The sequence below is a fragment of the Microtus pennsylvanicus genome, chromosome 2, assembly GCF_037038515.1.
Source record: "Microtus pennsylvanicus isolate mMicPen1 chromosome 2, mMicPen1.hap1, whole genome shotgun sequence".
Taxonomy (NCBI): Eukaryota; Metazoa; Chordata; class Mammalia; order Rodentia; family Cricetidae; genus Microtus; species Microtus pennsylvanicus.
Window position 1 is genome coordinate 123,340,161 of NC_134580.1, and position 17,048 is coordinate 123,357,208.

General features: G+C 39.1%; 1 protein-coding gene across 7 annotated transcripts in view; it reads right to left on the bottom strand.

Moving 5' to 3' along the window:
- Ralgapa2 (Ral GTPase activating protein catalytic subunit alpha 2) overlaps positions 1-17,048 on the bottom strand; it is a 257,852-nt gene that overhangs the window by 168,530 nt on the left and 72,274 nt on the right. For 6 of the 7 annotated variants that reach the window (XR_012909718.1, XM_075962383.1, XM_075962380.1 and 3 more), the window contains exons 12-17: positions 16,687-16,824; positions 13,786-13,934; positions 10,456-10,567; positions 5,935-6,172; positions 3,719-3,883; positions 569-709 (exon numbers count right to left, since the gene is read on the bottom strand). Coding sequence is in view for 6 of the 7 variants with exons in the window: in XM_075962383.1 (XP_075818498.1) it covers positions 569-709; positions 3,719-3,883; positions 5,935-6,172; positions 10,456-10,567; positions 13,786-13,934; positions 16,687-16,824 (943 nt within the window). In the remaining variant the exon portion in view is untranslated. The remainder of the gene's footprint in view (positions 1-568; positions 710-3,718; positions 3,884-5,934; positions 6,173-10,455; positions 10,568-13,785; positions 13,935-16,686; positions 16,825-17,048) is intronic. The other variant, XM_075962381.1, reaches the window with a different exon arrangement.

The window sequence follows — 17,048 nt, forward strand, 5'->3', positions numbered from 1 at the left end:
CTCCCTTTACAGCTGGCACAGGGTAATTAAATTACATACAGTGGTTAGTACACAGGGTGAAATCTTGATGCATGGACAGTGTGGGCAATGTGACATCAGACCAAAATAACTAGTGTATTTATCTCTCTCACCATTTATTTGACAAGTTCATTCAAAACACCCTACCCTGGCTATGTCAAGATACACAGTGGTTTATTATTAACTACATTCATCTTACTGTGCTAGGCACTACAATATCATCAGAAAAACACACACAAGAACTAAATCCAGTTTCAACTGGGTGAAATCTAAGAACAAAAATGTTTTAGGAATTAGCAGTTTAGCTTTTTTCTTGTTGTGTTTTAACTAAAACCTCAATTATCAGCATGAATCTGATAACCAGGAGATTACAGAATTTTTGGCTACCTAGTTGCTACTAAACATGAACTATACAAAAACAACCATCAACATCTTTAAAAATTAACACAAGTGAAAAGGGCAGTCTCCTGAGTGTGACTCTCGGGGGGAGTTAGGGCAAGAGAGAGAAGCCTGAGAACATGGAGGGACACACAAGACAGCATTACAGTACCTGACAGCCTGTGAGAGCAAGAAGAGTAAGAGAGACCAGGGAAGAGAGCGCTCACGGTATGGAGGAGGAGCGGGACGCTTTTAGTGGCAGGCAAAGCCTCAGAGAGGTGGACACAGTTGCTGATAGACTGGCTTCGCTTAGCTTCCAGGAGAGATAAAGTAACATTGCATCAGAGCACAGCGAGACCTTTCACCATTTCTAAGTTCTTATGGTGCTGCAATTACTTTAAACATTTAAAGGAAGCCATTCTAAGCATTAAAAGAAGTCAGTAAAATCAGAGTACTTAATCACAGTCTCTAAATACAGCCAACTTTCAGCCATCTTTCAGCCAAGCGCTGATGATGTCTTAGAATGGTCACTCCACACATTCAGTTGGGAATGCTTCATGCATTACCCTTCCTTCTGCTGCTGTATATCAGAGTGTATCTAAATGATGTCTGGGTTGCTCGCTGAAGCACATCCCATTATTACATTTTTAGTACAGTAGTATCTGTTCCTAACGGTACACATACAAAGACCACAGTGAGAAATAGAAAATCTGATCCAAGACAAAACAATTTCTATTAAGCAATAAATAATTCAGAAATTGAATTACTGAGAGCTGACTGTATTTAAAAGCTAACCACTTAGTGAACTAAATGTCACAGAAGTTTGTGAATATATAAATCAGATATTTTATTAGATATCTACGAAAACTATCTTTTTATATTGTATTTCACATTTAATAAAGCCAAAGTTTCTCAACTTTCAATTTTCTCATACATTGTTGGTTAAATAAACATTTGATAAAAACAAAGAGAAAGAGCGTACTTCAAATTAATAAAATCGAATCTTTCCTTAAAATCAAAGTACAAAGGATTATTTGTTATATTATTATTTTATGTGCCTCTGCTAAGTATATGTGAAACAAAACTATACACAATAGTGGCACACTTGCAAAAACTGAAACAAATTTTTTACTTTGTCCCTTCCCCTATTCTTTGCTATCAGCATCTCCAGCAATGAGATTATTATATATTTAAAGGGCAACAACCATGTAAATGTCAAAGTATAAAAGGTTTATCTCAAGATATGGACAATATTTTACTTGAGCACTGTTTAAAGAGCTTTCCCTTTATAAATCAAATGATTGCACATTTTCCCAAAACGGATCACCATGCATTTTAAAAATGTAAAATACTGGCTGTTTTATGTGGCAATTATGATTGACTTTGATCACTGTCAGGTTATAATCTGGATTTTCACCATCACTGACACCCAGGGCCAGAGTTATCTTTCCATGCCAGGCTGCTTCAGTTACACTCTGATTCTCTGGTGTCATCATAGCTGCTTTAACTAACTGAAATCTGTAGGGTGAATTGTTATGTGAATATCTTAACCCGCTCTTACTGAGATGCAAGAAACAACGCTACTTTTGAGTGGCTATCCCACAATTACTGCGAACTGTTACTAACTCTCCCTAAGAACAGAGAACTATTTCAGTGAACTTCCACACTCAGAGAAACTCCTCTATACACTCAAACTATAGGGAAAACACTCTGGACTTTGTTAAAAAGTAGGAAAAGAAAACTAAGTAAAATTACCCATGGATAATATTAAAGTCTTATTAAACTGCAAGGAATACAAAAATCTTCAATGACTATTAATAGGTAACAACTGATTCACAACACTTAGCATTTTAAAAGATATAAAATAAAATAGAAAATGCTTCTATATGCATGCATACATGTGTATATATAAAGCATAAATATAATAGACTTGTGTAATTGACAGTTTTCACTGTCTTTCAAAAATAAAACAGTTCTAGGCTTTTAAAATTTAGTTACTTCTATAAAAGTCAACCTTAGAGTTTCAAAGTACATATTCCACAAATATCTTTACAAAACTTTTTGAAAAGGTTTGTCCAATGTCACATGGCCCTTCAAACACCTGAGAACATTTTGAAACATAGCCTGCCTTTCCTTATTGTTTTCTAAAGCATGCTGGAGCTTCTACTATACAGTTAGTTTAAAATACCTGGTGGAAATTAAGATTTATGGTATCATATGGAACATACATGCATCTGCTGCTGACCAACACGTATAAATAAAATGCAGTGTTTGGGGATTAGTGCTTATACTTGGAATTCAAGGGTGAGAAGGCAGGCATAAGCACAGCTTGGGAAGGACACTGCCTTTATCACATGCTTCTGATCTCTTTCACTGAAGGATTCCATGATGGCAGGGAAAGCTGTAGAAGTTGGAACTGAGACAGGAAGTCAGTGGGCATCCTCAGTGCTGAATGTTTTTTGAAACTGAGTTTCTTTTTAGGAGACAGAATGAAGGAAAAGAAACAGAATAGGTGGTGGAGATAATTAAAAAGACTATTACCAATAAATGCTAAGGCATAAATAATGAGGATGTTACAGGCACTGTCAACAGGATGCTAAACCATGTATATCAGGCTTTTAACAAACAATGAACAAAATATGTTAAACTCAACAAATATTTGTTTTATGGCCTGAGGAACCTATGTAAGCTTTTCTGAAGCTGTTGACTTCCAACTCTAATTGCATGGTGCTGCTGATGAGAGAAACTGTAAGAAACTGAGATAAAGGTTGTTTCAATCCTACATCAGAGTACAAAGGGAAGAGAGAACCTTATTGCCTTTGTTCTGAATATAGCTTCCCTTTTAAAGATTTGTCTCTTGCCATAGTAAAATGTAACAAAGCTGTCTGATCATCCTCAACCAAGTAACAGTACTAGTTCAAATAGACTGTAAAAGCAGCATCTATAGGCATAGGACGTTCAATATTTTTAAAGAAGTAAAAAGTGAGAATGTCTCCGTTCATCCTAAAACCAAGTGTCACCCTCCTTTCCTTTGCTGGAACCAGTTATCACACACTCTACAAGGCACAGTGCCTAGCAATGGCATCAATGAGGCTAAAGCTGCATTTATCATGCTCCCTTTCACAGTAGAGACTTTAGAAATAAATAATAAAACCTGAGGCTTCAGAAGTAAGCAGAACAGAAAGTTTAAAAGGTATTGACAGATTTCATTTAATAAAAGATCTAATATTTAAATTCTGAGTAGAACTTTAAAATATTTATTCCTATAAATTTACTTAAATAGCAATTAGTTTTGTTTAATGATATTTAAACAAATATTTACCAGTTGCTTTTTGGCGAACAATATTTCTGGCCTTCTCAACTCCTGGTGCTCCAGATGTAGTAGCACTTCTGAATCTCATTGGCTCTGTCATATCTGGATGGCTACGCCAGCTGAGAGAAAAGGATCTACCCACAGCGGCCCCTTTTTGGGAATCTAGAACACAACCTGATAAAGGGTAAGATGAGAAAAACAATCAAAAAGCTGAATTTAATGGCAATCATACAATTACATATTACCAGCAGTCAAGAAACGGCCTACGTACAACACTGCACCAGCAGATTCCCCTGCTGCAAATTAAGACCTGCTTCCTCGTGCTGCAGTTCAGGAAGATACATCAGTAACCTCAAAATATTTGCTACCAAAGTATTTTTAATTCCTAGCAGCTTCATGAAAATTGTATCTTCATAGTATTTACTTCCACATGCAAAAGTACGTATTAACCAATCTTTCCCATTGTAAGAACAGTCATACAAGAGAGATCCAGAAGAGAATAAGGACATCTAAGCTAGTGTGTATTTTTTTTTAAGATTCCTGTTTAGTTTCAACTGTGAAGAAAAAAAATAACCTGTTGCTAAAGCAATGTTAGAAAATTACTGCACTACATAGACTAAATCTAAACTAGGATTAAGCCATTCTAGTGGAATGCTATGAGCATAAGCTATTTTGTTTCGGCTTCTAACTACTTTTACTAACTGGGGATTTGGCAAACCATTCTCAGACTTCAATGAACACATCACATATGGTTAACACATCACTAGAATTGATTCACATTTACCTATATCCACATCCTTTGTTCTCACTGACTCTGGACTTCATTATACTTTGGTAGTAAAACTAAAGAAGTGAGAAGTGAGACCTGAAAAAATCTACTTCTGTAACATTGTATTCACAAGCACTCGCCAATCTGCTGGATGAAGCATGTAGCAGAGTCACACTCACTGCCCTGGCTGACAGCCAGGCAGTTCCTAGAAGCAGAGCAGCCTAAGTGGCCACAGCACAGAGTGAATCAAATGAAAACATCCAACCCAAGTTGCATAAAATCAGACTAACAGTGACTATGTTAAGCTAGCAAGCCTTGGAGTGATTTGTCACATAACAAAAACCAACTGATATAGTCTACAATAAGGTTATTATTACTAAAACATAATCTGCTGTAACCATGTGTAACTTGACAAAGCTTTGAAAGAAAGATGCCTTCCAGGTCCCGGAACCAAAGGAAGTTACTTATCACCCAAGGAAACACATTGTTTTTACCTCTGCATTCTATGATTCTGTTTGATATAACCCTGAGAACATCAAGGTCATATCCAAAGTCATCTCTGCATGTTTCCCTAGCAAGCCCATAAGGCTCCATAGAATGCATTCTGGCATTTAGCCATACCCGCAGCTCCTTCCCACTTTATCCTATTTCCTTTTCCATTTAATATGTACCATACGCGTCTGAATGAGCCAGCTCTAGTCTTCACAGTATAAGCTGGAGTAGACACGTTAACTCAAGTACTACACTCCTTAGGAATTGTAATGATGACAAGGGGATACCAACTGCAATCTCCGACAGAAACTTCCACTGTTTTACAACTCAAAATTATTAAAACAGCTTTACCTAGAAGCACAATAAAGCCAAAATGGGTCCCATCTCAAGCACTTTGAATTCCTCTACATTTTCCAGGGAGGCAGCAGAACAGATCTGAGTAGTACCTTGGGCCGGACTTGACTAGCTTTGACGTCAATCACTAGAAAGTCTTTGTATTTTGGGTTTTCTGTCTGTGACACAGAACTATCTAAAATAGCTATCATAATGATGAAGTCCATGTGCAAAGCACTGGTCATTGCTACTCCTGTTATCAGTATTTCTCTCTCATTTTTCTTCTTCCACAGTCTCTTTAGATAGTCACCAGTTTCATTAAGGGAACAAAATAATAGGAATCATAAACTAATGACCAGCATTTAAAAAGACATGATGCAGCAGGGCGGTGGTGGCACACACCTTTAATCCCAGCACTCGGGAGGCAGAGGAAGGCAGATCTCTGTGAGTTCGAGGCTAGCCTAGTCTACAGAGCAAGTTCCAGGACAGCTTCCAAAGCTACACAGAGAAACCCTGTCTCGAAAACCAAAGACACTACGCAACTAGTTCAACTCATTATGAAATACAATGCATTAACGGCTTGGGCGTATAAATAAACACCACTGCGGCTGCCCTGGAAAAGCATAAATACCTTTGCCACGCTGTTTCTTCTCCTTCTGTTCACTTAATTTATCTAGAGGTAGGTTTGTCATCTCAACTCCATACACAGTTCTTGCGAGCACCGCTGTCAAAGAGTCCATGATGTTGGACCACTCGGTGATGAGCTCCTCCCACTCTGTGAGGGACGACAGCACACCTAGAAAGTCATCCCAAAGCTCCCGAGAAATGTACACACAGAGGTTTGCTCGGATCCAAGCCACGATAAGTGTCTGAAACCAACCAGATATATGACTTTTAACAAACAAAAATATATATATATCCTTTTCATTGTTTTTCTTACTTTTGACCAAAAGTAACGAGGATCTGAATTATGTTAGATGAGTTATCTGAGGAAATATTATTCTAAAGTGCATGGCTACTGCTGCTAATATTGGTAAGAACATAAAACCCTTTGTCCAGTGACTACTCAACTTCTGAAGGTGGCTCTTTGCCACCACCAGAGAGGCTACGGCAGACATCTTCCTCTAGGTGTGCTCTTCCAAACTCGAGTACTACACGACTTTGAGCAGCTGGGCTTGATACAGAATCAAAGACAACTCATTAAATGAGACTTCCCTTCGACCTCAGCCCCCAATACTTTCAGTCCAACAGCATTTAGCCAGTGTCACCTCCATCTGCGCTGTCTTCCAAGCGGGCATTCCTACTCCCGCCCTGGGTTCCTTCTCAGAGTCCTGTGCTTCTATTAAGCCAAACTATCCTGAGCTACATGCTGTATTTCTCCTCATTTTAAAAAGCAACACACTCTCTTTGAAGTAGATATCCTCTCTGCTTACAGCCATTCTCCTTCCTCTATTGAAGTCTAACTTTCCTACTTCCTCATCTTCTAGTCAGGTGGTTCTGAATTTTTCTTTCTGACAGCTCTTCACTTTCCACCTAGGTTTTGGTTATCCATTTCCATGGCTCCACTCCCTTCTAACTGTTGTGTACTCTTTTGTCTTTATATCCAACACAGATCCCTTGGTTGGCTTCCTGATTATCCACCTGCTGTATTCAGGGCAGTCCAAAGGCACTTGTAGCACATCATCATGAAAAGAAGTCAATCACTGATTACTAATTTTGATCTAAAATTGGATCAATTTTATTATTAGATCAATATTTTCTATTATATGAAGATTATTAATTTACTGTTTTCTGGTAATAATAGTTTTGAACTATTGAAGACATGATTTTAAAAATGTATAGACAGAAACTGGCATTTTAGCCTTAACAAAAATGCTCAATTAAATATTAGGGTAATAAAAATGACCCAGTATTAGATCACTAGATATAATTTTAGTGGAGTAAGAGGAGAGGGTAGAGGCTGTAGAAGTCACTAAAAATCACCTCCCATTATGCTGCAGTTCTGTTAGCATGAACAAAACCAGATGGCTGTCTTGGTGTAGAAAGATGTCAAGACTGGAAATCACTTTACTAAGCTCTAAGAAATAAAGGGATGATGTGGTGTGGCACTTGGCTTTAGTTCCAGCAGAGTCTGGCTGTAAGGGCAAGGCCAGCTTGGTCTACATAGTGAGTTCTAGGCCAGGTAAGACCTTTTCTCAAATAACAAAAAGAAGAGAGAGAGAGAGAGAGAAAAAGATGGAGGTGAGAAGGAGGGAAAGAAGAAGGAAGGCAGAGGGTGACTTCTCGCAGTTTAGAGAATTTGTCATAGCCAATGTCACAAACACGCATATGGACCTATAAATCATCAACAAAATTCACAATTGGACATGGGGCAAAGTCCTCAAAGCTAGTTGAGGGGGGTGGGAGAGAGAAACAGAGAAGTAGGACAGCCTTTCAATCAATTACCTTTTCCAAAAGGAAGTGAGAGTGATGGTCTCAGCACTAGGTTGTGCTACTAACTTGGTTTGAGCCCTGCAGAGAGTCAGCTGGCCTTTCCAGAGTTACACTTCTCATCAAAGTCAAGGTCCCTCAGCACTGACACTCAGTGTTTAATTAGATAAAGCTCAGCCCAACAACCACAGGAACATACCTTGCCTCAGTGACAGCAATTGATAACCAACCACCTCCTCTCTCCTTATATCCCCCACTCTCAAGAAGGACACTGAACACTGTCAAGTACTGGATCCTATTATAGACAGAAGCAATGCTTCCTCATCACCTTCAGAACTTACATCACATGGTCTAACTAGGATTGAGAACGAGCTATAACATCATGGAGGCAATCAACATAATTTCGTAAAGTTTTTTAAATGAGATAAATTCAACCATCATTAGAAGAAATTATGTTAAAGTAAATTATCTATAAAACAGAGGAAAAAGAACACTACCAGGAACAGTAGAAAAAAGGATAATGGTGACTTAAAAATTCCTTACCTCTACTAGTTCTTTACTATAAAAAACAAAAACACAAATATCTATCCATTTTCATCTGTACAACAACTGAATTAGTGTATCTTCACTATAATGTGTCACTTAGGGGGACAACCATTTCCCTCCTCATATCTCACCAAAGGACACTGGAAGTCCAACCAATGATCACAAATCTAGAGCACTTCCCATGTTGTCCTGTCTTGACTGCAGAGCAGGCAGGGACACAGAAGATGAGGTGGTACTCAAGGCCACCAAGCCAGCAATGCCAGGACCAGAGTCACAACTGGGATCTGTCAAGCTCTACGAAGTTCAGCCTTCCTCTACTCTTCCATGGTCAATTCTAAATCTAAGCACCCTTTTTTCTGTACTCATTTCCAAAATGCATTAGAATCATAAGCAATCAAGGGCCAAAAAATGGTACAAGAAAGATCTGATGAGAACACTCCCCTAAGGGAATTCTCTCCTGACCCATCCCATCCCAACCCAAACAAACAAATACAAACAACAATTACAGAATAGATTCATTCTTAATCCTGCAACAAATTCACTTTCTAATTTCAACACACATAACAGGTACATCCAGACAACTGGTGAAAATCAGGCTTGACACTGGCTTTAGCTCATGCCTACTTGACAACCAAGCGCCAGGACTGGGAGCTCAGGTGTTGACAGTGAGATGCTGCGCAGATAGAGCACAGTGCAGAGTGTCTGTATATCCATGCAGGCAGCAAAGTAGTAGCATCAACAAACTAGGTTGGATTACTACAAACAAAAACAAAACCCATATAGTCAGAGTATAATAACACAAGCATATAATCCCTAGCACTTGGATGACTGAAGCAATAGATTTAAAAGTCTGGGCCAACCAAGACTCATAGTGAGCCCTGAACTTAAAAAAAAAATTCAAATAAAAATGTATGTATTCTCCCATAACATATACCCATGAGCTGGGCAAGTCAGTCAAAAGAAGAGAGAACACCAGTGAGGCAAGTGAGCACATGCCAATTCCTTCTGCAGCCTCTACACACACTACCTATACTATATAAGTACTCTTAATATGTATCATCCAAAAGCCATGAATGGAGAAGAGAATGATTCCTTTCTCAGCCGTCATTTCAGCTCACGGTGCTCCCACCTATCAGATTACTCGAGGTCAGGCCTAATATAGAAGAATGCCATACATTTCCATAGTTTTGCACACTGTTCTTTTCTAGAAATGTTAATGAACTTTATGAAACCTGTAAAAAGCTGTGTAGCCTGAGGCTAATTCCCTGGGCAACCCATCAGCTGGCAGCCTATGTATACTCTTGACCCTGCTCCCACTGGGGCAGAAAGTACTGGTACTTCTTCGGGTCTCAGCTCATACTGAGAGTCATCCAACCCTCCCAGATCCTGAGGTGCTCCTCCCTCTGCATCAATACATCCTGACCTCTTTCACTAGAACATGGCACTGGCAAGCCAACACTTAAGAATCACCTGCTCAAACCTCACCCTCCAAACACAGTGCCCCTCCAGAGAGTTCTCCTTTCTCCTCCCTTCCATATCAAGAGCTCTTAGAAGCCTTATCCACCATTGCTACCTCTACTTCCTGATTCAAGTAGACTTCAATTCTTTGGACATTCTCTGAACATTTTCAACCTCCCACATCTTATCAGAACCAAAGGTCACCTGGCTCTGCTTACTTCCCTGGGCATCTAGAACAATCTACTCTAGCTTTGCCCTCAGCAAACTGGGCCTCCCTGCTCGGCATCTCTGGCTCGCTCTCTTCTATCAAGCACAGAGAAGCCTTCATCCTCCTATGCAAATGTTCTCTCTCACAGTCACTCCATCCAGTCTGAGGCTTTACATACAGTTACTTGACACAAGGATGGCCTCAAATTTACATGCTGTTTCCATATTTCTATTTATCCTGTAACTGTCAATCTAGCTTTCTCCCCAACTAGGATGTTCAACTCCTGTCACTCTCAAGAAAACCAAGAGGTAGGAGATGGTAGAAAGGGAGCCTAAAAAACCCAATGTTAACTGTGAAAAACAGAACACAACATTTAGAACAAAGTTAAGAAGGAAAATTTCTAAAAATGCAAAGTTAATTTGATATAACATGTAAAATCTCAGTAATTAAAACTAATTTGCCAAGTCTGCTCCAATTCTGCATTTCCAGTGTTTAATAAAAAAGACTTACCCTGAAAAGCAACCCTGCCAAACTCTGGGCAAACAAGTCCTTTACATGCTTATCCTTTGGCTTCTGCATGACAGCTTCTGTTATCCTGAGAAGGATTTGCAACATCTGCTCCCTGGGCCACCCAAAATAAAAGCTCATATTAGTAATCACATCTCCAAAGCACTTTATAGGTATGAGATCTCTGCGGTCAGCAACACTGATAATCACGTATTATCTCAAAGTATTAAAAGTCTAGGTGTCAGTTAGACAATAAGATCATATTTTATCCGCATAAACTACTTTATGTTACCACATTTCTACAAACATGCTTTCTACATCCATGCCAATTGGCAGAATGGCATCTTCCAGACATCTCCCAGCCTGACTTTTCTCTTTGCAGGAAGGAGGACAAGATAATTTCCCCCAGTTGGAGCAGCACACCAGGGCACTCACCAAGGGAATAGCTGTACCAGACAGAACTTATTCAGGACTCTGACTTTCTCCATCATTTTGTTACTTAACCTGTAGAGTCCCCCATCTGCCTTTGTAATAAAAACAAAACTGACTCTGGTCTTTCCTATGAGGACACAGGCAGTCAATAACACTGCATGGCTGTGGTTCCTGGAGAAGGCAGGAGGAGTTTGGAAAGGTCAGGACTGAACACTGATGGGCAGTATATTTGTGCCTGGTAGACCTTGCCTAAACCACAGAGCACACGTGGGACAGCTGTGGTCACCATAGCTCGGTCACCATTTTCAGTCTTACAGAAGGGGACTTTACATAATAGGCTTAAAGAATCAACATCAAACTGCTAATTATGACCATTGGTGTTTAAAACAGCAGAAGTTCATTTTTTTCTTTCTCACATAGCCAAGTTATGTTTCTCATACCCATGACTATATAGGGATGGAAAATATATTATCTTCTGAACAGAGAAGTTCATGCATTCTCTAAGGAAATCACTCTGGTTCTTATAAGGTTTTGAGCCCTAACCATTTATTCACTTGCACTACTTTCTTCTTGTTCTTCCTACTCTCTAGTGAAAAAAGGAAGATGATGACAGAGCAGTCTGATTCAGGTCAGACAAAGGGATCTGTGATTTCTTTTTTCCTGTGTCTACGCAGTGGATTGATAATGCAGAATCTCAGTAACCTTCTCGTGGTATAATGACCTCTGGGAATTTACTATCTGCTTGTTTGGTATCTGACTCCATTGGGCTTTTAGTCCCGAGTTTACCAAAGTGTTAACATTATTCTCCCAGCACTCTATGCCATCTGTTTTGCACTGTTTACGGATACTGAAATATGAAGTGGATGATATTTTGTTTGTGCTCTAACAAATAAACCTTGCCTGAAGATCAGAGGATAGAGTTAGCCACTAGTTAACCATAGAGGTCTGGAGGTCTGTACAGACAAACAGAAAGTGATATGGCTGGGCAGAGAGAACAATATCAGGCAGAAGACAGGAGCTCAGCCCCTTTTCGGCTGAGGAGTTAATAAGGCAAGAGTTGGCTTGCTCCTTTCTCTCTGATCTTTCAGCATTTGCTTTGATATCTGGCTCTGGGTTTTTATTAATAAGACCAATTGGAACTCGTGCAGCAATGGAGGAGGAAGACAAATGCACCATCTTGATCTAGAGACACATGTGCACAGCACAGGACAGCAAGTCTAAAGAGAAGAGAGAAAAGAAATGACAGAGCTGGAGATGGCCTGCCATTCACAGTCAGGATACCCAGGCCCCTGTCACAGTGGGGCATGCTATTTAGAGCACCACTGTGTGTTCATAATAGATGCTCAGGAGTTAATTAATAAATGGAAACAAAAGAAACAGAGAGACAGGGAAGGGAAGAGGAGAAAAGAAAGGGGAGGAGGATAAAGAGGGGGAAGGAAGCAAAAGAAAGCATCGGTCATTTGGAACTTAAATATTCAGCAAGTCTGTCTGGGAAGCAGACCATGCCCCTTTCTATTCTCTACCATGTTTAGTTTCTACTTTTACTTATTTCTACAAATGTCTGTTTATACATGTATCTGGAAACCTCCAAATTACTAAAGGGAAAAACATTTGCTTTATTTGGCTTCCTAAATTTTCATCAGAATAAAATGACTATAAAAACTATAATGCTTGCTATACGATGTATACAGAATTCATCACTTTCTAAGAAAAGAAACAGGGAAATACTATTCACACAGCTGTGGTACAGGGAGCATCATCCAGCTGAGAGCATTTCCCACAGAGTTGTTTGGACCACTATGATACGGCTAAGTTTACATCACACTGAGCATGGGTGTAATGTTTCCAAACTTAACAGCACTTGACTTGGTAAGAATACTAATTCAAAGACCTTGTTATTTATACTTTCAAATCTTCATTTTGCTATTTGTGAACTTTTTATAAGGCAGAATTCCTCTGGGTCCACTCTTCCCTCCTCTTGGTGGTCTATGGTCTCGAATAGCTCATGCTTGCCTTGTTTTTAGGGTTTTCCACCTACTGTGGACAGACAACAGTACTGGCTCTAGGGCATCTATAAAACAGGTGTGGTCCTAGAAAAGTTTCTACAGCAGAAAGGATTTCCCTGCCACAGAACCGCAGTAGCCGCAAAGCTCTAGAATGTGAGGTATAAGGGCACCTGTAGTAGTTTTACAGGTGGCTAAGTAATATGAACATACTAGGCAGACCCAAGAGGCATTTCTAAAACAGGCTACATGTGAAGACAATGGGAAGAAGACATGGCTCAGGCCTTGCTGGTCTATCACTGAGAACACTGAGGGTGATGTGGAGTTATCCACTATGGAAGACAGGCATGGAAAACATCTAACACATTTTACCTTTAAGAACACAATTAAGAGAAAAACAGCAAAAGAAAAAAAGAGAAGGGAAAAAAAACAGTGAAGACATACTTTTTGACTGTACTTTTCTGTCACTCTGATAATGTATTAGTTAAAAGAACTGTTTTGACAAAGTGAATTTAAAATACCAAGTTGAAGGAATAAAACTCAAATTTATAGCACTTCGGGACAACAAAAACTTGAGCTTATAAAGAATCATATTACAAAGCACACACCATTTATCATAAAACTGTCTGATAACAGTTTAAAATGGCAAAATCCGCTACTAAGTAGTGTAACACTAACTCCTGTTCAAAAGCATTTTTACAAATAGTAATGAAAATAAATGAATTATGCAAGTGCTGGGTAGTTAGTTCCCTTTGCGACAATCCATAAAAGCTGCCAAGGGGCGGATGCTTATCTTATTGTCAGCTTTGTAAAGACATTTGATAAATGGAAACCTTAACACTTTGATTATACCATAAAGAAAAGGTAGCTGTTTGATGTTAATCTGAGATAAACTTACCATGTCTTTTGATTCATTGTAAGTTCCATTATCATGCGCCGAAAAATAATCAGCACAGCTTTGCAAGCATCCACTTGTTCTCTCAGGAGCGTGGGAACCTCAACACATGGCTCCAGCAAAAAGACATTCGCAGCATTTGTAAGAAAGACCTTAAAGCCAACAATTTTACATTAAAAAATACAACTAATCATATGACCAATGAATGCCTTTGAGTTATTTTCACAGACTCTTCCAAGACAGCAAGTGACACCAATACATGATCCAGGTATTGTAGCTCACCCCTTAGAATTGCCTAGGTAGACACCTAAAAGGCCTTTCTCTACTATTCCATATAAACATTGTTATTTTAGTCATGAGTCATACAATATTTGAACTTGTTTTATCTTTCAACAGTAACAATAAAACAACAACAACAATTAGAAAAAAAACCAGAACCATTGTGTCAGGGTGAGAAGGTCTGGAATGAACAGAAGGTCAAAGAGGCCCATGGGTAGAAAAGAGCGCTATAATTGTTTTTCTAAGGTGAATTTAAGACATCAAGTTGGAGGAATAAGAATCAATTTATAGTAAACCAAGTGGGTTTACTGACAGAAGTTCCTGGCACGGTATATGAAACCTGCTTCCTGATGGAATATTGCAAGTGTCCACAAGAGGCATAACAACTGAGCGGAGAGCAGCATTGTGCTTGGAAGCAGACAATGCCACATGGTTGATGTTACATCTTCTAGGATTAGGACTTTTCTTTTTTTCTTTCTTCCTCTTCCTCTTTTTCTTCTTCCTCCTCCTCTTCTTTTTTGGCAGTGCATGTGGTATGTGTCTGTATGTTTGTGTTCCTGTGGGAGCTGAACATATGTGCATGTGGAGATCCGAAACAGAAAACTGACATCAGGTGTCTTCTTCACTGCCTCTCCATCTTCTATAATGAAGCAGGGTCTCTCCCTGAACCCAGTTCAGTTTCTGCTTAGTTGGCTAGCTAACTTGTTTCAGGGATTTCTTGTCTCTGCTTCCCTAGCAGTAGAATTATAGATGGGTTGCGAAGCCCATCTGGCTTCTCGAAACTTCAGTCCTCACACAGTATAGCAAATGTTTTACCATTTGCTGCAGGACTTTTTTAAATAGGAGAAATCTGGTATGCAGCAAGAAACAATAGTCTCAGCAAATTCATAAGATAAAAGAATATTACAAAGGAACAATAAGAGAGACAGATGACTATTCTATGCTCGGCCCCAGATCTTTGGGATCTAGGTTCTCTGTTCTGTCTCAGCAGGGCTGACTCCAGTTCTCAGACAGTAAATTACTGCTTTCTACACTGAAGGAACATGTCAGCATTCATAAGATGACACCAGTGGCCCATCAATTTCAGATATTCATTGTTGTCAACTTGGTGTTAAAAATGGATAGGGTTAGAGAAATGACTTAGTGTTTAAGAACACTGACTGCTCTTTCAGAGGATCTGGGTTTGATTCTCAGCACCCATACAGTGGCTCACAACCATCTGCAACTCCAGTTCCAAGGAATCCAATGTTCTTATCTGGCCTCAGCACCAGGTATGCATGTGGTACAAAGACATATATTTCAGCAAAAGGTACACATAAAACCAATCATATGGATCTGTCTATCTATATGCATAATCCTTTGTAAGTCACCTTTAGTAAAATAGTATAAGCGATGAGGTGGTGGGAACAAACCCAGCTTTTCTGGCTTCTTAGTGGAGGAAATCCCAAATAAAACACATAGGTTGACCAGACAGGTTCTAACCAACACACATAAAAAACTGATTACAGCCTTTAAGATTTAACATTTGTAAGATGAAAAAAGTTTCATGTCCCAATTTTATAGGAAAAAGATCACTAATCACTACCAGATACAAACACAATGTCAATCTAAATAAGGCTTTGAATTAGAAAAGAGAAAACAAAGAATTCTCTGATTAATAAACTAAAGCAGTTTTAGTGACAATGTTTTATATGAGTAAGTCACAAATAACATACTATAATACAAAGCCTTTTAATTTCATGTATTGCCTTCAAGAATTTCAAAATTCTACCCATTCCTAATGAAAAATCTTCATATACTACACTTTTACTTTTAATAATAGCCTCAAGAAGCTAACACATGAATACTTGTCACTGTATTGGCACCAGTTAAGGCAACACCAAACAATCAATGTATACATCCAAACTGTACTCAGCAGTAGAAGAACACTCTCATCAGACCTCCATCAAGCCCCTTTCCCCAGGAGCAACACTCAAGAGACAAGTTGCTGAATACAATAATTACAAAAACAATGTAAATCCTCACTAAGCAACTCTTCAAGCTGTAGAGCTACAGGATGACTGGAGTCCACATGGAGAGAGCTACAGGGACAAAGGGCAAGGACCCCTCTGAGTGTCTGTGTCAAGGTCACAGGCTATAAGGATGAGTGAGCTACAGCTATGTTCTCTGTAGCTATAAGAGTAAACTCATCTTTACTCTTTCTTTTTAAGATTTATTTTTATTTATGTTTCTCTTGCTTTCTCTGTGTGTACGTGTGTTTGCATGGGTGTGTGTGTGTGCATATATACACACACGCCCACACAGGGAATAAGGTCTTACAAATTAAAATCCAAATAATTATTCAGATGTCCTCAGAGACACTTTAGGGTATAAATCATATAAACTTCACATTCACTATAAAATAATCATTCTCAAAAAACCTGCAACCAATTGTTACATTTTCTTTTTGACTAGAAAAAAAAACCTTTTCATTTGTAGATGGGAAAAAAAACTTAGAACATAATGGTCCTCTATTGCCTGATACTCAAAATACCAGTGCACTTCATATGACATTACTCTAATTAAACAAAATGTTCAAATTGTCTTCTCCACCAGGGCTGTCTTTGTGTCCCTATGGCGGCGTACCTGCAGCATAGCCTGGGCCCCGGCTTTCACGTTTGTGTTGTCCTCCTCTGTCACACATCCTCTGCTCATGGCACTTGTGAAGGAATATGTTCGTCCCCAGCTGGATGACCGTTTATGGCCAGAACTTTCAGATGAGGCCTTCCGAAGATAATAAAACATTAGCCAAGTATAGAGAAACCTAAGTTTACATACTTGGTCCTTTAAACTCTGCTTAGAACTCAACCTCTACCACCCAAGGTGGCCTCAGCCCTTACTGTTTGCTGAGAGAGCCAAGTTTGCCTGATCCTGGGACACAGAAACTGGGCCTTTACACATACAAATTCTACCAGTTCACTGTTGATCTAACCTCATAACTCGTTTCT